The sequence below is a fragment of the Oxyura jamaicensis genome, chromosome 4 (assembly GCF_011077185.1).
Source record: "Oxyura jamaicensis isolate SHBP4307 breed ruddy duck chromosome 4, BPBGC_Ojam_1.0, whole genome shotgun sequence".
In the NCBI taxonomy this organism is placed as follows: Eukaryota; Metazoa; Chordata; class Aves; order Anseriformes; family Anatidae; genus Oxyura; species Oxyura jamaicensis.
In genome coordinates this window covers 77,127,936-77,148,558 of record NC_048896.1, presented here as the reverse complement: position 1 = coordinate 77,148,558, position 20,623 = coordinate 77,127,936, and the positions used below count along the sequence as shown (strand labels likewise).

General features: G+C 38.2%; 1 protein-coding gene across 1 annotated transcript; it reads right to left on the bottom strand.

Annotated features, from left to right (window-relative positions):
• Nucleotides 1-1,688: 1,688 nt before the first annotated feature.
• CCKAR (cholecystokinin A receptor) lies at nt 1,689-9,178 on the bottom strand. Its single transcript, XM_035324767.1, has 5 exons — nt 8,806-9,178; nt 7,783-8,034; nt 5,545-5,806; nt 3,957-4,084; nt 1,689-3,316 (listed from the first exon to the last, which is right to left on the bottom strand). The coding sequence occupies exons 1-5, from the start codon at nt 8,924-8,926 to the stop codon at nt 2,793-2,795; spliced, it is 1,287 nt and encodes a 428-aa protein (XP_035180658.1). The 5' UTR covers nt 8,927-9,178; the 3' UTR covers nt 1,689-2,792.
• Between the last annotated feature and the right edge of the window lie 11,445 nt (nt 9,179-20,623).

Sequence of the window (20,623 nt, the reverse complement as noted above, 5' to 3'; positions counted from 1 at the left end):
TGCCACCAAACTATTCCACTCACACTTTCTGTTGAACTATCTGAATTAAAGCATTTGGGAGGACCCCACGACTCTCCTGGTAAGAAATGACACCTTTCAGAGCCAGGGAAAATGCCTCACATTGCAAAGATCCTGAAGTCTTCTGTTCTAGGAGACCAGGCAGAAGATGACAAAATGGCTGGATTGCAATATTTTATTTAAAATATTAATTCCTGTTCCTTGCCAGAATCTGGCTTAGGGCTCATGACTTTGGGAGTTAGGTCAAAGAGCTGATACAAAAAAAAAAAAAGTGCACAGGGGGCAACTGAGGGGAAGGACAACACGTGCACAGAGCCAGCCTTGGGCAAATTGAAACGTGTGCTCTCTGGCAAGCTTCTGAGCTTTCCCTGTCTGCCTCCTGACCGTCAGTCCATTGGGACCTTCTTCTCCTACCTGCCTCTGTCATCACCTCCAAATTGTGATCCCTGACAGCGATGAGTGGGGCCTCCATCAGAGACCCTGCTCCTCTCAGCCACAGGTGCTGGAGGCTGCAGGGGACCTGTGGTCTGATTATGGCATTGCCAAAAATGTCTTTTGCCTCTCATCTGAAACCACTGTCCTCGGACTGAGTCAGTGGGAGTGGGTGAGTGGCGCACGTACTGCTCGACAGGCTCTAAAGGTACTGGAAGGATTACTCCTGCAAGAAATAAAAATTGCTTTTTAGAGTGGATACAGAAGCGTGAAGGAGGCTGTCTGTGTGTACAGCACATAGTCAGCAATATTCACACCCAGAGTATCAGTAAAATGTGATTTTTTATTATGTAAATAACTTTCTAAACTATGTCCTGTAATAAAGCCAGAAGTTCAAATGGTATAAAATATTTTTTAAATATTTTTTTTTCTCCTCTCATGGTTCCACATAAATCCAAAAGCAGCTGCGTTTGTTCCTTCAGTTTCAACAGGCAGGACTGGTTGGTAGAGGGTTTCATCCCGCAGCCTTAGGTGAAGTAAACTTTTCATTTCATTTCATTGTTATGAGCTAAATCCCATAATTTAATTCAGTGGTTTGCAAAAGGTCAGATAGATGTCGGTAGTCTCAGCACAGTTCCAAGAACAGCGCTGTTTTATTAACATGGCAGGCACAACGTTGTTTCTATGGATTTTGCATAAATACTGGTTAGAATTTTATTTTAATTTCCTGTCTGTGGGCAAGCTGGATGCAAAAAAAAACCCTAATAGCTGAAGTTGTGCACTAAGTTATATGGGTAAGGCACTTCAGCCAATAACTGAGTGCAGAACCTGGCTCTGGGTTCTTGGAACTCAAACTACATTTCCAATTTAAAATCATCCTGTAAAAAGATCAGATTTTTCCGATTAAAACCTTGACAGTGGTTGTATTTAATATCCACATCTACATTCCATGCCGTGCTTAAATTTAATCTCTGTCTAATAACAAATTTACTTAAATGCTATTGACTCAGCCAGAAGATTGAAGCATCTCTGATGGGATATTTTCACAAAACAAAATGAATTATATAACTTTTCCTGCCTACCCCCATAGAGCAAACTGCATTATCTGAACACCCACACTCACCCATACACCACACAGTAAAGAGACTGAACTCCTTGCTCAGTAAAGCAGCAATAATTACATCACTCAGAGATTTTTCTGTGTTGAGCCTGTTTACTTATATGTGCAATTGGGGAAAATAGTTCCAAAGTTTAGGAAGAAAGCACACTTTATGATGAAGTCTTTCAGTCTGTGCTCATTTTTTGTGCTGTTTCTGCTTTTCTACACCTAGTGGCTTTTATTTTCATGTGTGCAGTACTGCAACAGGAGCGACTGTGAATATACTTGCAAAACGTGTTATTACTGTGGGCATCGCTCCAGGTCTTCAGTCCCGAGTCTTTTGTACGAGCATCTCTTTGCCTGTCTTCCTCTGCTTCCCAGTGTGACAATTTCCATGTCAGCCTTTGGGGTCCATCTCAGATCCTGCCCCTTGCATGCATGGGTGCTTGCAGCCACAGGGAAGAAAGCGGCTTCTTTGTGGTTGTTCTATGTTTTTTGTTGTTGTTGTGTTTTGTTTTGTTTTAATTTAAACAGAAAATACATTAAATGATCTAAATTTATCATAGGTTACTGCCGAGGTGAAGAATGCATTCCATCCACACTTTAAGTCATCAATATTTATTTTCATTTTATTTTAAAAAAGGATGAAATTATTTTACGTAATAGCATTATTTCCACATGGACAAGCCCATTCTCCCCACACCAAAATTCTTTTAACTGACTGTGACACCAGAATGATCTCAACACGTATTAGTTCAGCTGAAACAATGTGAAAAAATATACTACAAATGTAACTGAATGATTTTGATTATAAGGCAGAGATACTGAAGTAAACACTGTAATACATTTATTTATGCTTGAGGAGAATCTACTAGCATCTTGGAAATTTTAAGAGATACTCAGAACTGCAGCTGAAAACGAAGCTAAACTGTTGATGTTAAGGACGCCAGTCTTTTTACAGGAGAATTTATGACAAATAAATTTATGACCACCTTTTAAGGCTTTGTATAAAGTCCCTTATCTTCAAAGAGCCCTCTTTCTCCTTTGTACTTCTGAAAGGAAAGTGATATAAAGCTCGGACAGGGATAGCATTCATTTCAATTCTTACCACATTTACTGTCAGCTGAAGTGTTTCATTACCTCAGAACTAAATAATGTTCAGCTGATGCCACAGTCACTTTCCCACACCAGACAATAGCCACCTGAATTTCTGCAGGGCACTTGCAGCCTCTTCTGATGCAGCTCACGGGGGTGCAGATATGTTCATGTGTGTGTAAGAACATTTAGAGAGCGAAGCCCGTGTTGTCTTCACCTCCTCTTCATCACCAACATCTTTTACTGCAGGAGGTTTTTGCTTAGCACAGCAGGTGAAAGTGGCTAGAAAGCCCATGCGGAAGCGCTTGTTCATGAAGCAATATATGATAGGGTTCACGCAGGCAGAGGTGTAGGACAACAAGTGAATAAAGGAGATGGGAGCTCCCGAGAGGTGCAGGTCTGCTGAGGTGGTGTCAAAGGCGCGCCAGGCATTTACACTGAAGATGGGAGTCCAGCAAAGGAAAAACAAAATCACTATCACTATCAACATGCGGATGACGAGTTTCTTGGCCATCAATTTGGCAGAAGAGCTGCTGCTTCTCGCCCTGTCTATTTTGCTGTTGCTCAGAGCAGAGAGCTGTTGCAACGGCACTTTCCTTTTCCTTTTGGATTTTTGCAGGTAGCATCCATCTCCATCCTCGTATTTGGCACTGCTGGTACTTATTTTCCTTTCTGTACACATAAAGTAGCACTTAATTAGATGGCAAAGCATTTCTGAACAGTGTTTCAAAATACAAAAAGAAGGGTGGAATCTAAGGCTAAATACATAACTTATGGCTGAACAACTGCTTCAAAGAAAGCACTATCCTAATTCTGCATCAGTTACCTATTGGCTGCTCTGTGTCCTCTATCCCCTAATATTCTCACGTCTTAACTCTGCACAGATTGACACAAAAGAAGGGAGAACACTGTTTGCTCAAGTTATGTACTGAAGATAGTTTTCAAGTTCCTATGCTTCTACCATCATTTGACATTTTTTTATGTTATTTATTGACAGAGATGGTCCTAATCCATAGCCAGAAAAAAATAAAATAAAATAAAATAAAATAAAATAAAAAGTTTCTATAGCAATTAGGAATTTAAAGCATCCCACCTGGTGCTTTTGCAAACAAGCCTTAGGTGGAGAATTATTGGCTAGAGAGTAATGGAATCACTTCAATCAACAGTTAAATGCATCTGACAGCTTCACGACCATAGCCATATGGTCACTATAACAATATTTGCAAGTAGAAATTTTTCCTTATAGTAGCCTCAAGTTAACTGCTGACATCTTAAGCTCTAACTTAAAGAAATAACCTAAATGTGTTGTTACCTCTAGAAAATTTTCTCTGGCTGGCATCAAATTTTATTCCTCTGTAGAGTTCCAAAGAAATTAGGCCATATGCAACCATCATTATAGTCCCAGGTATAAGAAAGAGTATGAGTAGCAGGAAAGTGTACCTGAGGAATCAAAAGACAGGCAGTGACCAGGGAATAGTGCAAACCCACAAAATATATATATATGTCTTCTTATGAGAATCTTGGGAAGGGGGATTTCAAGATTTTGCTGACTTTTTCATGCTGATACGAGGTCTCATTTTGACAGCCCTGGAAACTGGAAGCTTTCAACTTCTCCTCCTCCCTCTTCCACCAGAAAAGCCCAGCAGGAGCAAGGCTCTCATGGCTGCAAAACACCCATCATCCTGCCTCCCACGGCCCTGGAGAGGTGGGTGCCTCAGAGGAGGCAGATGGGCCCTCTGCCCATGGGGCTCCCTGCCGTAACCTGACCAGTGTTGGATGCCCTGCTGCTTTGAATGGTGTAAAAGCTGCCTTGCAGAAGCCACCTGAGTAGCTACTGACCCTTGAAGGAGCCCCTGGTTCTGGCTGTCACTACTGGAGTGAGGTTTGGCATGTGCAAGCCTCCTGGCCATAGGCTGTGGCACACGCAGGAGGGATGGAGAAAGGCCCTGGGGCCTTGCAGAGCCCCTTCTGTACAGGGAGCACCTTTTGTTCAGTTGCACATCAGTGTCGGACTTCATCAAAGGCAGCTTCTGTAACGTGACTGCTAGCTGGGGAAATCATCCTGTTTAAACACCTCAGGAGCCCACATCTCTCCTGCTCTCTGGGGCTGTGGTGCAAACTCATTTACGCACCTGAGAGTCTGCAAGGGTGCCATGCAGAAGGGAAGTTCGCCCGGCAACCTTCCTCCCCACCTGCCCTCATAGTGGTGAATTCCTGAGACTACTGAAAACTTAAATGCAACTTTACTTTGTCAGGGGGTACACCATGCTGAGGTGGTGCATACTGTAATCTTGTTCCCAGTTCCAACTGACCGTCAGGAGCCAAGAAAAAATAAATAAATCTTACTTCTTCTCACTGCCAGTTAAGGAGTTCAGTCATCGTGCAAGGACACAATGTCTAAATAATACTGCTGCTTGATAGTGCTACTATTTACTCACTCTGCCTGGAGAGGTAGGACTTGGGGCACTGCCTCCCCCCTCATTTCTCTGTCCCTGTTCTCTACGAGTGACCAAAAGGCTGAGTTCTCGGGAAGGGCATTTGCAGACTCTCCAAGTTTTCATATTCTACCTCTCTGCTTCAGAGGACCCTCAGACAAACAAATTAACATCCAAGGCAGCACACGGAAGGGCATTGTATGTGTTTTTCTAAGATTAATCAAGGATTTCTCTGAAAATCCTGTTTAATTAAGTTTACGCTTAAATGAGTGAAAGCAAAAGTCAAGAGTCAAAATGTACGCAGCTTCAAAATGAGATTTTTAAAAAACTTTTTAAAATAAGCATGATAGAGGTGTAAATATTTGCTGAAGGTTAATACTTGATTTTCAATAAGCTTAATGCTACCATGAAATCCCGTTTTCCACTAGTTAATTATGCATTTGCAAACAGTCAGTTATATCTTACCAGGACTGCTGAATGACATCACTTGGCCAAAGGAGCCGACACATGTTTGCCGTGCTGTTGTTATACTTGGTAAAAGGTACCAGTTTGCTGTAAATTGGGTATGGTGACATGATAGTAAAGGAAACACACCAGGTAGCAGCAATCACTTTCAAGGCGTGAGATTTGGTCTGCCAGACCCTGGACTGTAGAGGTTTGCAAATAGCACTGTATCTCTCCAGAGAGATGGCAACCAGGTTGAATGTAGACACACTTACAGAGATACCTGTGTGTATGACATAAAGAAAAAGGTGATTTTCTTCTTTTAAACAATCGTGTTATTTTCAAATAATCTTGCTAACTTTCTATACGCACAGCAAAAAAATATATAAATATACACTTCTCTGACTCAAGAGGTCCAAGAGAAAAGAGTCACTTGAAAACAAAACAAAACAAAACAAACAAACAACAACAAAAAACAACCCCACAAAATTCTGATAACAGGGAAAGAAGACACTTTTCCTTCTAACTCTTCTCCTTACTACTGTGATTTATACAGTACAGTAATAGCACTTTCAAACAAGCATCTGAAACAGTGGATTATGCTGTTAGTTACTCTTTTAGCACAAATGTTCATAGTCACTAGTCTATTTTATTTTTTTATGTGTCCAGCTTGATCGGTGATCTGATTTCCTCATTTAACAGAATTAAATGTTACCAATTTTATTTAAAAAATAGATGCTAATAGAGTTAAAAAAGCAGAAGAAATGAAGTCATGAAGCTGAATCTTTGTCCTTCAAGAGCTTTAATTTCTCCTGTTCATTTGATATAAAATACAATGCAGTGATCTGTACTTCTGTCACTGAAGTGTCTCAGTTTATCGCTTAAAAATTATAATCATTTTTGCTTAACTTTGTCACAATTTTTTCTTTCATTGAATGAGGTTTTGTTTAATGATCTTTAGGAATGCTTCAATGTCAGTCAAAATATAAAGGGACAATATCTTAATATTAGTTTAGTTTACACAAATTATCTGTAATTCAAAACTAGTCGTCCTACATCTTAAAACAAAAAAAATAGAGCATAGGTGGTAGAATCAATATCAGTGTCTATCTGTCAATAGAAACCTCTTAATCTGAATTGTTAATGGGAAACATCCACACTCTGATTCTTAAAATAAAACACCTTCATAACTGAAATGTGCATGTTCAGAAATATTTCACTGTTTTTCATTTTATATATATATAAATTTACACAATGTGAAATAAAAGAAAGATGACAATGCTTTGGTATTTTTTGTGGTATTTATGGCAGCAATTCATTATAGTTTTTTAAACATGACCTTTAGCTGGTTTTATCTACAAAAAGATGTTGGTTTCCCATTCCCACTTTAGGTGTGTACTTTCACACTACATCAAAGTTCTCAAGGGCGCAGGTTAAAGGCAAACCTGACTTTCTGTAGCTGAGGGTCTTCTAAGGTAGCAAAAACTTCACATAATGTTCTACTTTTCTTTTTTTTTTTTTTTTCTTTTTTTTTAAGAAAAAGGGAAACACACAAGAGGTGTTGGAAGTATGACAAAATAATTTACACAGACATACATAGTACAAACATTTTGAAACTCCTGGCTCGACCTTTACAACCAAGGGGGGCACAGCAAGGCATGCAGAAGTGTTACTTCCTAAAAGTTGGTCTGCAAGACCTGCATGTGCACGGTCTGCGTTTTGTGGTCGCCTGTTGAGCTCTGATCAGACCTGCTCTGCTCTTAAAAAGCCCTTGCTCTAACTTCCAGCTCTGCAGAGGGTACCTGCTTTGGACTTTTTTTTTTTTTTCTTTCTCTCTTTTCATGTATAGCTGCTACAAAAAAATCTGTGGGATAAACATGCCTTCAGTGAGATTGTACAGCCCAGTCATTTCTGACGGCTGATCCGGACACTGCAAATAGCTCTGTCAGTGATGGGTAAGCAAGCAGACGTGCCAAGTTCCTTGTAACAGCTTGGTCATGCAAAACACTTCTCACCTAACCTGGTCCTGTAAAACACTTCTCTGTGTAGTTAAAATTCAGTGGGTACCCCTGTGTTTTGCTGGATCATTCTGAGGAAACCAGAACCATGAAGATTTGCCCTACAAAGTGATTTCTTGGTGATTTTGGTAAATGTTCAATGGCAGATGGAAACATCCCACTATTTGCTGGTCTTTAATGACCTTCTCACACATATCCCACTAGTTAATCTTCAAAATAAGTATAAGCTTCCAAGACTTACCCATGAAATAAGTGGCAGTTTTGCAAACAGCACTCCCAAAAATAAAATCTTTCAGCAGGTTGGGAATGAGAGTGAATGGCATGCAGAAGAGGCAGAGCATCAGGTCGCTGACAGCCAGTGACAGCAGAAATGTGTTAGTGACTGTTCTCATCCGTTTGTTTCGTATCAGCACTGTGATGACCAGAATGTTCCCCAAAACACTGAGCAGAAATATCAAACAGTACAGCAGAATCCGGATTATCTGGTGCAGATCTGAAAATTGTCACAGTGAAAAATCAGGTATAAAGTATACAGACTATAGATGGCTGTTATAAGATTCATTCTTTAATCAGAAGGTAAAGCCTTTCAAAAGCCTGTCAGTTCCTAGTTTTGCTGAGGTTTATGTCTTTACACCAATATAAAAGCAGCAGAAGTTCTGAAACTCTTAAATTTATTTTGGTCTACCTGAGTTCATCACATTTAAATTGGACACATGCAATACAATGTACTCCTGGAGAATTAAATGCAACTTCTGAAAAGCACGTTTTGCTCAAAGTACTTTATGTGCACTGCTCAGTCACCATGGAAATCCCTCCTTTATGCAAAAGTAAGAAATGATACAGCAATCAAAAACATTTTAATACATGGATTTTTTTTTTCTAGCCTCACAGTGTTATAATTTCATATTTAATCACTTTCATACACAGTATCAGATCAGATAACTCCATTGCTATGGAACTGCTCAAAGAGTAAAAACCGTGTTTCTCCACGTCCTTGCTAGAGCCGTTTACATTTTGTGCCCAATATTGCTACTGTCAGTTTTCCAGTCTCTCTGAATTTTGTTCAGGTTGGAGGTTTAGCTTGGAAAACCATACTAAACCACACTAAAACCACACTATATTATTTCCTGCCTGTTTCTTATCCTGACTTACCAGCAGTTAGTTGATTTTGCACCCCCCAGCTCCCCCAAAAGCCTCATGTGACTGTTTCTCTGTCTTCCAGCTAGAACTAAAACTGCCCAAAAGATTTACTTTCTATACATACCTCTTGAAGAATAAGGTGGATCATCCACACAGAAAAAAGTGTCATTTTCCAAGAGGATATCACACAGGAAAGCAGTGATATTGGTGCCATTCTCAAGTAAGCTCGCTTCAACTATTTCCATCCTTCAGGATCCACAGGTTAGCTTCCACGAAGAAGAGGGCTGGCTTCTAACTATCTGCCCATTCTTTCAGTAAACAATATCTTTCTGAATGAAGTCTTTGGGAGGAATACCAGAGAGGAAGTGGCAGAAGTAAGCTCTTTAACCATCCATCAGGAACACCCTGGTCAGGCTGAAAACAGATTTATGTCAGTGGCATGCGAGGCAGTTTAGCAGAGCAGGGCATGCACACAGACACACATTCACACATATGCACAGAAGCACACATCCCCTCCTGTACTTTTTTAGATCCACCCTCTTCTGCTACTGGCCTACTGTTGGGATTATAAACAGACCAGAAAAAGATTAGAGCGTTAACCCCTTGCAAGGTTGCTTCTGCTCGCATCTCTGCAATATTTCTCAGAGGGATGCTGCTGTTCCACAGCCAATAAATCACAACCAGTGAGAGATGAGAGTGATAAATCTGTCTCTCAACCAACAACATTTGAAATGGCCAGAGGAGCTGAATAAAAAGGCGCAGAAGGGAAAAACATCAAGAAGATTTTGCACGCCTTACATGAAAGTGATTGCTTTCTTCACATTTTTCAGAGCAAACTGAAGACTGGGTCTGGAAATTGACTCAGGAAAACAAGAGCTGCTACTTCTAGCTCATTTAACGAAGTGCTAACTTCATACCAAAGCTCTGTATGTGCCTGGTCCAAAACCCAATAAGGCCATAGAAAGCCTCACAAATTTCAGTGTTCCTGGATCAAGCCCTGTGAGAGTATGCCATTAGGATTGTTGGGTCATATAAGCAGAAGCCCAGAAAATCTTTCAGTGCAAAGACTTGTATATGACTTGTAAACTTGATGAACTGATAAAGTGCTATGCATTAGCAAAATGCAGCAATCTTGACTGCTTAAAAGAAGCCCTTTCTTCTGGGTTCTGCTTTGTGAATACATAAACACCGTCCTCTCTGGTGTTGCACAAAGTCCTGGGCTGTTGACTTCCAGTATACAACTTGTTTATGGGGAGGAAAAAAAAAAAGAAAAGAAAAAAAAAAGTTAATATTATAAATTAATCCCTGCTATTACGCAGTTGAAAACAAATTTCACGTTTAAAATCTCTTCTAATAAGCAGAGCAATAACAAGTCCTTAATAATAGGCACAGACCCCTTAACGCTGATAACACAAAGACTGGAAGTCTTGGATTTCTTTTCCAGTCTCTCCAACCTTGAATTATAGAGACATGACTGGAAGGGAGAGTAGATTGAGAAGTTCCAATTTCTAAGTTCCCTTTTCTTTACCAGCTTAATTATAATGTTTCTATTTATTCTATATATTGTTCTTGAGGTTTCTCTTTCTCTTTTTTTCTTTTAACCGAGATAAAACAGACCCAAGCTGGCAATCATTGTATATGATGTGTAGCTGTCTTATCAGAAAGAACCACTTAATCCAGCAGAATTAAATGCCAATTTCAGATTTATATTATACTGGTAGGAAATTAAACCAGAACGACATGTTGCATTTTATTTTTCTACTCATGAATCTCAAGAAATTATATGGAAGAAATAAAAGTTGAAATTTGTTTCCATTTTCACAATGATTGACCATTAAGCTTGAATGTTAGGTACCAATGACTCTGAAAAAAAAAATGATTTTCTCTTTGCTGCCTAATTCGGCTTTATATTTTTTATGCTTTTTAAGACTAAATTGATGGATGTTTATAATCAACCACTCTATTAAATGACAAATGTTTCCCATTTAATTAAACAGACTTTTATTAAGTTTTAGTTTTGTATTTATTTTGAATTATTCCTGTATTTCCCAAACATCTTCTCTGTCAATTTCAAATTATTTTAACATCCCCAGTATCTGAAGTGGCAGCCAAGACAGGTGCTGATTTAGTGGTGATGGTCTACAGGAAAAGTCACAGATGCTTTTTGGAAAAAACTGCTGAATTTAGATTGCTTTTTCACTCTTCTTCAGAGGCAAGGGTGAGATGCAGAAAGTCTAGTCTGAGCTGCCAAAACTTCCTGTTAACAACTTCTCTTTCTTTTGAAAATTACTTCCTGTTGAAGAAAAATCAGCAACAAGCCAATCTCAGCCCAAATTTTGTAGATATGTCTGCTTTTCTAAGGTGTGCTTTGCACTTGAGGTACTGACCTTGCTTTCCGCATCTGTATGCCAGTAGTTCATTAAAGTCTTCACATTTGAGAGCTGGCATAAAGCAGCATTCAATCAAAATGATTTTGACCTTTACTTTTTTGGTTTGAGACTTTTGCATGTCAAAAGAAGCTATTAGAATTATTTTCAATTATTATAATGGTCTGACCTGCTGCAAACCACAGGCTGGTAATTGTGTTTACCAATTCCTTTACTGAATTAAATAACCTCTAATGCAGTTAGAGTCCTTCTGTAAGCAAGATGTCAAACTGTTGTTCTGAGCATATTCTTAATGTGGGAGAGATCTTTCTGTATTCCTGGCACCTTCTATTAGATCTGCATTAGAGAAATGATTGGATGTGTTTCAGTTTCATTTGTATTGACTGGTATTAGCAGTATTACCTTTACTACTTTTTACCAGATGTGTTGCTGCTTGGGGTTGGATTCTCTCTCAATTAATTTTTCAGCTACAGCTTTTACACCTGTTATACCACTGTACTTTTGGGGTGGGGGGGTTAATTGCTGGTGTTCTGACAAGTTGTAGATCGGTTATTCCTGTACCATGAGGAAGCAATATCATACTGCAGAGAAAGATTAATTTTTATTTATGTTGTTAGATACAGACCGAGACTGTGCACTTATCATCTTCTGGGCTCCAGGACATGGTTGAAAAGAAGGGAAGGAACAGAGTGAATAGAGATATGGAGGGAGTTACACAGGCACATTGGGAGACACAGATAGTGATCAGGAGTGAAAACAAACTTAGGAGAACCACTGGGAGCTCTTCCAGAAATGAAGTGCTATCAAAGAGATGGCACTGAGGTTATTGTCTCGTGCTGTACCAAGACAGACAGTGAATTATCATTCTGAAGGCAGCTTCTTCATATCTGTCACGACTTTGTCATGTCTGAAGAACATCAGGTTCATTCCTTGTAAATGAGCTGTTTTACACCTTCCATGAGCACTGTTGCCCAGGTCTAAACCTCTATTAATTCATGTACAGTCTTTCACAGAGACTAACACATAAGCATAAACCAAGGATTTAAATAATGTCATATTGACTTCTTGTGGTTTTTGTTTTGTTTTGTTTTGTTTTGTTTTCCCTCTGTTCCATTCCTAATAATTCCTGTAATCCTATTTGCCTTTTTTATGACTACTGAGAACTGAACTGACATTTTCAAGGAAGAATCTACTGTAAGTTCAGCAGTCTCTTTTCTGCATAGTAATAGCTATTTCAGAGCTCTACTCTATTCATGAAAAATTATAATTGTTTTCTACTTGGCAGTGATTTTTATTCACCCTGTTTTATCAGAAAGAGCTTTCTGCATCTCTTCAAAGTCCTCTTTTACTTCTCCCCTCCTTCAATGATTTAGCATCAGCAAACTCTTTCATCTCACCCCTTTTCCCATGTTGTGTTGCATTTATGAAAGTGATGAACAGCTGTAGCAAAGCTTTCTGTGAAGCTCCATTCATAATTGCTTTTCACACCTACTTTTCATTTCTACTTTTTATTTCTAATATTTTAATGATGTTGTTCTCTGTTTCATTTCAGACCAATGGCCTCCTATTTGTCCATGTTCTTTAATTGCTGCTGAACTCCCACTTCCATAATTTTCCTAAATCTCTCATAATTCTGGCATGCAAATCAATGCCAGCTTTGCTCCCTCATCCCAAAGAAGTCGTCCAGGACTACTTGTGAACAATGATTGCTGCGTGTGTTATACAATCCCAGCCCTTTGGAAGCTCCTGCTGGAGAAGCAATGAAGACACAAACCAAGAAGAGATACAGGAGCTCAGTAATGTGGGTTATGCTCATAGCACAAGGGAACAATGTTCTATGCTGAGGAAAGAAAACACAAAGCCCAAAGCATGCATACAGGTTGTGACTGACATGGATGTATCCTACTGAGTTATGAAGATCTTCAGCAGCACAGCCACCACTGAATCACCAGTTACTCATGTCTTATTGGCTGTGTCCCCACAGGATGATCATGGGAGTCAGGAACTTGGCTGCCAAGGAATTTCTTCTGATTGCCAGCCTAAGGAAAGAGTGCCTTCTGGGGGGAATCATAGAATATCCTGAGTTATAAGGGACCTACAGCTCCTGAACTCAAGAAGTCCAGAACCATGTTTGGATTGCAACTTCTTCTTTCTGTATGTGCAAGTTTAGGTGATATCTTTTGGGTTTATTGTCCTGAACTACAGTGTGAGCAAATGGCTTAATCCCTTATCTGTCAATGCAAGTCCTGTGGTGGTGGCAGTGCCAGGCTCTGCACAAAAAGCCTGCCACAAAATGCCACATGGAAAAGGATGAAAGGGATGAAGTATCAGAGAAGTTCCCCTAGTAGAGGACTCAGCACAATGCTCCTCACCAATGGGAGTCTTGCACATAGCTGGTTATCAGTGGTCCATATCACTACATGGTCCCCCCAGTAGTAGTAGTAGTAGAAAGTACTAACCACTGTGCTGGCTGAGCCTGGCCTGGGCTGCAGCTGAGTACAAGAAGCTCCCTAAACGCAGAGCATCAGCCCCAGCTGCATGTGGAGGACCAGCTTCTCCAGAACAGTAAGGCCCCTCACCAGGCCCCATCTCAGGGGAAGGGCCTTAACGGGCCCATTAACAGTGTCAAGGCATGCTTCCTAAGCACGTTCATGAGGCCTAAAGCCAACAAGGCCTAAATCCATTGCAGGAGGCTCCACGTTGTCACCAGAAATGCTAAATGGGTCAAACTGCTTTGGATGCAGTCTGCTCTGTGAATCCTCTTGGCACAGAGCAAATGAATGGAGGTGTGGTGAGAGGCACCGAATAGGCAGACATGAAAGTCTGTGGGCTAACGAGTGAGCCATGATTCACTCCAGAGGTATTAATTTCAGCCACAAGCAAGTGTGGAACAAGTGAGGGAATGCTATCTCAAGCAAATCCCAACAACTATGTAGTTACGATTTAAACAAACTGGATCATCTTGTTCACAACTTCAGATCTCTAAATTTGCAAGGTGTGAATTTCTTCTACAAAAGTGTAGACCAAGTGTCCAGAGATTTTTATCTGTTTCTACAGTACCCACCGGTTTTCTTCCTGCGGATGCCAGTTTTACAGACTGGCTCTTAATCACAAGGGTTTCCACTGGAGCCCTGTTTAAACATTGGCACCACATTTGCAAGAATTTTTTCTCTGGCGACAATGTAGTCGTAAGCAAGAGGTTACACATCATGTTTAATAATTTTACTATTTCCTTTAGAACTTCTGGATGAATACCATCTGGTCCTGGGCTGAGCTGGATTCAGTATCTGCTGGTTAAATTGCCAGACTAAATGAGTAAGAATTTGCAATGAACTCTTGACTTCCCTTTTGGAGTGGATTTCTGCATGAGACAAACTAAGATCAAAGAGTTTTGTTTTTCTAGGCATTTTTCACATAGATTTACTCAAACATACAGCCAATAATCTTAATGTTTGGGCAATTCTGTGTTGCCTTTTTAACATCATTTCTCTCTACTACCTTTGGATAATTGGATGATAGATCACTCCCTCTCATGCTGATAATTATCATTCTCATTGTCTCCTTGCAAGCTTTGAGATAAAGAAAAAGGGAGACTGTTTTAATGGAATGCTTGCTTAATCATACATGTCATTTTATTATTTAGGAGAAACAAAAATTAAATGGCTGTCCTGCTTGAACCTAATCATGTCATTATTTGGGATGCTGGAAGTTTTAGGCAGAAATCTCCTTTGAGTGGGTTGCCTTATTACTACACTGATTTATTAATAAAATTGGCTTTGATCATTAATACATAATTTATGTACTATAGTGTACCTTTGCAGATAGTTTAGAGAAACATAGACAAAAATATTTTTTCCTGTATTAAAAGAAGAGGGGGCCTGGAAATTCATGATAGCAAAAGGATCTACTTTTTTTTTTTTTTTTTTCCCTGTTATGTCAAAAAATGAATACATTAGTTTACTAGACAAAAAAGTTACCGTGCGCTCTCATGTTACATGTATAATACTTTTCTCATCCACAGTCAAGCCACATCAATTTAGTTGCCTCATACTTTTTCTTGAAGAATAAGCTGCTCTGTTTTTGTAACTAATTTGCCAAAGATCTTTATTTAATTTAAATAGAAACTCAGGTTTCTATTTAAAATAGTTGTAAATAATGTTAGAAATGTAAACAAGAAATAGTTGTAAAATAGTTGTAAAATAATGAATTTGGAAAAGCTTATCTTTGTCTTGTCTCATACCTACAGACAGTTTTGGGTTTGTTGCTAGGTCCTTTTTGTCCTGACAAATGAAATAAAATAAACAAATTAAAAGAAATATATATGGAAAGTCATGGTCTACTTCTGTCCTCAACTGCCAGTGTTATTCTGGCATAAAGCCACTGATTCTGTGGAATTACTCATACAGATATAAAATACAAGAAGACTGGAATTAGGCCACACTTTTGAGGAACATGTCAAATTCTTAGGAACACATCTATTTTAAGTGTATTACATTTATTTGAAGTGTATTTCATTCAGTTGTTTTTTTTTTTTTTTTCAAAGTGATCTGCCCTTGAGTCTCACTAGGGTTTCAGAACAACTGCAATTAAGACAAGTTTATATAATACTTATCCAAATGCAACAATGTAAGGGTGAAACCCATGGGTCTTGATATCTGCAAGATAATTGTATAACTGTTCTGAACAGACTGCTGAATAAACCCCTATATGTAACAATCAAGAACTACAGTCTTTTCTTTTTAGGACTTGAAAGAAGTCCATAATAGTCACTACTATTCTGCTCCTGGTCCTTTTCATTAGCAGACCTCAAAGAAGTATATGAAAGAATTTACTTAGGTTATCCATGGACGCTATGAGTTTCAATTTAGAGATGAAAAAAATGAAGCACAGGAAAGTGCTTCTAAGAAGAAACTATGCTATACTCATGATGTTAAGATCAAATGAATTTCTATGTTTCTGCAGAATTAGATAAAGAGATGTTAGGTTCACAACACTGACTGAATTATTAAAGCATTGGTTGTACGGTTAGTAGGGAAAAGCAGAGATGCTATGAAATGAAAATGGAAATAGAGGAAGTCAGGTGATATATTATGAAGTGAATTGGTACCCCTATGTCTGAAGCCAGAGGTCTAATTTAAGAATACAAAGTTTGTGTGTCTTACTATCTAAGGAGAGAAGTTACTCTGTGTTTCATGACATCTGATATGACATTACATTTTGGAGGACTATCTGTTTCTGTAACAGATGATAAATACCTTTAAGATAATACTATATGAATTTGTTCATTGCCGTCTGAATTCCCAAATAACCATATAACCCTTGGCTAAAGGGAATTAAAGCTATGGTTAGCAAGATAAGTATTGTTTCTATTGGAAAAATATTGACAAATACACTTAAAGAAGAATTAATTAATCAACTACAGCGGTTCTTGAAAGCTTTTTTTTTTTTTTTTTTTTTTTTTTTTTTTTTTTTTGTAAGAATCATTAAGTTACTATGAGCAGCAGTCCTCTGAATATTTTAGGGTATACTGCAAAATATCTCACCTTTAAAATGCCTCTCTACCATTACTACTGGTTACAACATACCGACTCATCTACAAACCCATATCAGCAACCCCCGAAAAGAAACAATGCAATCTCCTTGAAAGGTCTTAACCCAAGTAGAATTTTTGTCCAATAAAAAGAAAAACAAAACATTATGTGATTGCTAGAATTTTGCTGGTTTTCCATCGTATGGCAGGGTTGGAAGGTACTTGCTTAGACTGTGAGCTAATGGTCCCGTTCAAGTTCTTGGATTCCTAGGATAACAATAAGGTGTCATGTTGGGCTCATGGTACTCAACAAAAGTTGTATACAATTTTATATTTTGACTCTTGTTCTTTTACTGTGACAATCTCCAGGCCATTGTTTTTGATTTTGTTGTTTTTGTTTGCTTGTTTGTTTGTTTAATTCAGATAACTGGAACTCTGCTAGCTGACAATTAGCACTAATTACTGAACAAAGTAAGAGGGGTACTGGAAGACCTTAAAGAGGGAAGGCAGCTTGCACCAGCTGAAGTTCTGCTGTTGGTCTTAATTTCTGGATTTGTTATATCTATTTGCAAATTAGCCAACTTATCTTTGCATTTTGGACTTCTTTGTTAGATATAACACTGTCCAACAACTGCATGTAGAAAGCTGTCAGTTACATTTTTTTGAGAAACTGAGAGGCAGGCCATAGTGATGCCAAGTACTAACATTTATTTCAACCATTGTACTAAGTTTTTCTGGGTGTATTTGATAGTATTTCCATAGACAGTCACTTCAAAATATTATTCAAACACTGAAAATATATAGTAATTTCCAGAGTTGCATCACAGATGGGCTGTTACAAGAGAGAGTTATTGGTCTTGCCATGCTTTTGTCTATATAATTCTTAAGAAAACACATTCCAAGGAACAATTGCTGTAGTTAGTTTGGACTATTTTCCCATGTTTATACAATATTACATTGTGCAGGGAGTTAATGTGACTGAAAGCATGTAAGTTTTAAATTCATTTTCATTGTTCAGCCTTTGCTTACATTACAAAACTGCTTTAAAGCTGCCAAGGAGAACATTCAACTCTCAAAAGAGGAGAGAAGCAAAAGCCCAAGGACAAATTCTTCCCAGAATCCTCTATACTCACTTTTTGCTACAGCAAGCTTCAGTTAGTTGGGATCCTTAGGTATTCCCCAAATATCCAGCAGCTTATAAAACAGACAAACATATTGGAAGTTGGATCTTTGGGTTGTTATCCTTATTTATAGAAAATTTACACTGTCAATTTTACTTTTACAAACATCTGAGTATTTCAAACTAATATGGATGATTTCTTTTATTGCTTTTTTTGTGTCTGAAGTCATTATCTTACATATGCAATTGCATGTATACCAGTTTCATCCTTCCTGTAATCACCTTCATTGGTGTTAAGTGTGCTTTGTATAGACAAAGCAATGTAGATCAGTCACAGTTTGAATTGTGGATACTGCATTGTTTCTTGGATACCTAATTTCTCCTCGGTATTTTGCCTTTATTTTAAAGTATTCATTTTACAGTCCTGCAATATGGGGAAGATGAAAAAAAAATGAACATGAAAGGTATTTCTGATGAAACCATTAGAAAAAGATCTGTGACAGTTAGTATGTTATTTTTATAAGCTTTGTTTATTGAAGTTGCTGGAAACAAGCAAAGGATTTTAAAATATTTATATGAAAATATTCATATAAAGTGATATGCTAGTAAAATGCTCGCAGATTCTAGTCTCACTCACCCTATTTTTAAACCTAATGGTACCAGAAGTATAGTCTTGCTCAAACCATAATCCTACAGTGATCTTATCTCTTTAAATTTTGTTTGCAGTTCAGTGAAGAAAGCCAGAAATTTCAGCTGTAAGTTTATACCTTGTAAAGTCAGACCTCCCCAAAGTCTTCACTTAATTCTTAATGTTTGCTCATAAAAGTTGTTAGAAGTCAAACGGAGATGCTGTGGCAAAATAAAGAGGAAAGCACCATTTATTTCATTAGCTGATAAAATGAGACGTTTCATGCTGGAAAATCTTGTTCACAAAGACCTTATATAGAGAATGCTGGAAATTTCAAATTGAATTCTGTGGGAAATGTTCAAATCAATTCTAAAAAATCAGATCATAATAAAAATTGCTGAATATATTTTGATTCTCTGTTTTAAGTAGGAGTAGTTTGTATACAACATTATCCAAACTAAAATGATTAGAAGCATTTGTACTTCTGGTCTGTTATTAAATATTTAAGGCCTTCCAGATTTAATGCTGTTTGAGAAGAAACTGGCAATATGAATTGATATTTCTTTGGTATACTTATCAAGAAGTCCAAAAATTGCATTTCCCCAAATACCAAAAGGGAGAGAGAAGCAAAACAGGATTTTTCCTTGCTTCTTTTCCCCATCACCCTGTTCATTATGTGGTGGCTGGTCTAGTTAGTGACATGGTGACGACTTCTCCTCTGTTTCCTCTTCCATGCATCCTCATGAGTGATTCTTCAGCTATTGCCTTTTCTATATGTGTGCATCTTCTTCTACTTTAAATGAACTTGACCAAAACTCTGAATGTGCAAATGGCACCTAAAGTCCTGACTGTTTGTCCCTTGGGCCATGCAACTGAGCTGCAATCAGTACCTTCAACAGGTACTAAATATTACTTCCACTTCTCATGAGGAAACAAATAGCTAGGCCTCCAAGATTTGCACTGCTTGTATAAAGTTATGAAAGCTAGTAGCACTTTACAGCATAAGGTACTACTTCATATATATATCTATATATATATATCTTAAAATATTAACTCATGTCACAGTTAAAGCTCAATGAAATTTAAAGCCATTGTATGGTTATGGATGGTGTGGGGTTTTGGTGCCCTAAACCACTGTATAACAGTGCCGGTGTTTTTCTAACTCAGCATATGGTTATAAAATATATACAAATATGTAAATCTATATAGAGCAGATCTGGGATGCAGTATGGGTCATTTTCTTCTCCAGATCCCTTACCATACCTGCTCTGTAGGCTATTTTAAGTCTTTGTCCCTTTCGTATTCTCATTGTAAAACCTCACAGATATACTTGGGGAAAAATATTAAGTACGTTTTGAAAGTAGTTTCCTTCAAAGAATTGGTGTCCTCTCCTGTTATTATTTCTCTGCATGTCAGTACATATGTGGTGAGAAAGGCATCTCATTCATCTAAATCCTTATTATGCTGCCTTTAATATTCATCTAATTAAACTTAAATGAAAAGCTTCATAGGTGAGTGGGTCCTCCTGCTGTTCAACAATCCCAATGAGGATTTTTTTCTGTTATATTTTAGGTTGATACTACACACTATCCAGAAGAAATTTACCCTGCTGCAGCTCTCTGTGGGTGCAAGCCTGCATGCAGTTTCAGACAAAGACCAGAAATTATTATACATGCTGACCACTAGTGTGTATCCACATTTTTATTCAAACTGGGGAGCACCTTTTGTCCCATCTGCTCTGGAAAATATATCTTTTGGTAAACAGTGGGTAGGAAAGTTGGCTGCAGGGATCCTTCTGATGAAGAAGAAAAGCAATTAATGATAAAAATAATTAGGGAGAGTAGGGAGACATCCCACTGAGGAGGATGGACTATGGTAAGCTCTTGACAATCAGTGGTGTGGACTCCTGGAGCTGGATCAGGGAAAATCTGTCTGTAAAATACTTTCTGCCTGAGCTGTCTAATGTACCACAGTTATCCTTCTGACAGTATGTATTCCTGCTCTTACACTGCTCTATGATTACTTACTCATAGTAATAACTGACAAGCTCAGCTATGGCAAATCTGTACGGTTTTGCTGAAGTGTTATACAAATTTCATATCTTGTATCTTCTTTCTTTCTTTCTTTCTTTCTTTCTTTCTTTCTTTCTTTCTTTCTTTCTTTCTTTCTTTCTTTCTTTCTTTCTTTTTCTTTCTTTCTTTCTTTCTTTCTTTCTTTCTTTCTTTCTTTCTTTCTTTCTTTCTTTCTTTCTTTCTTTCTTTCTTTCTTTCTTTCTTT

Bases quoted from the DNA above. Each gene is read 5' to 3' on its own strand.
- CCKAR (XM_035324767.1), bottom strand. From the start codon at position 8,926: ATGGAAATAGTTGAAGCGAGCTTACTTGAGAATGGCACCAATATCACT. The intron at 4,085-5,544 runs GTAAGATATAAC...TTGATTCCTCAG, and splicing joins GATGTCATTCAGCAGTCCTG to GTACACTTTCCTGCTACTCA. The intron at 3,317-3,956 runs GTAACAACACAT...TTATGTGTACAG, and splicing joins CCAGAGAAAATTTTCTAGAG to AAAGGAAAATAAGTACCAGC.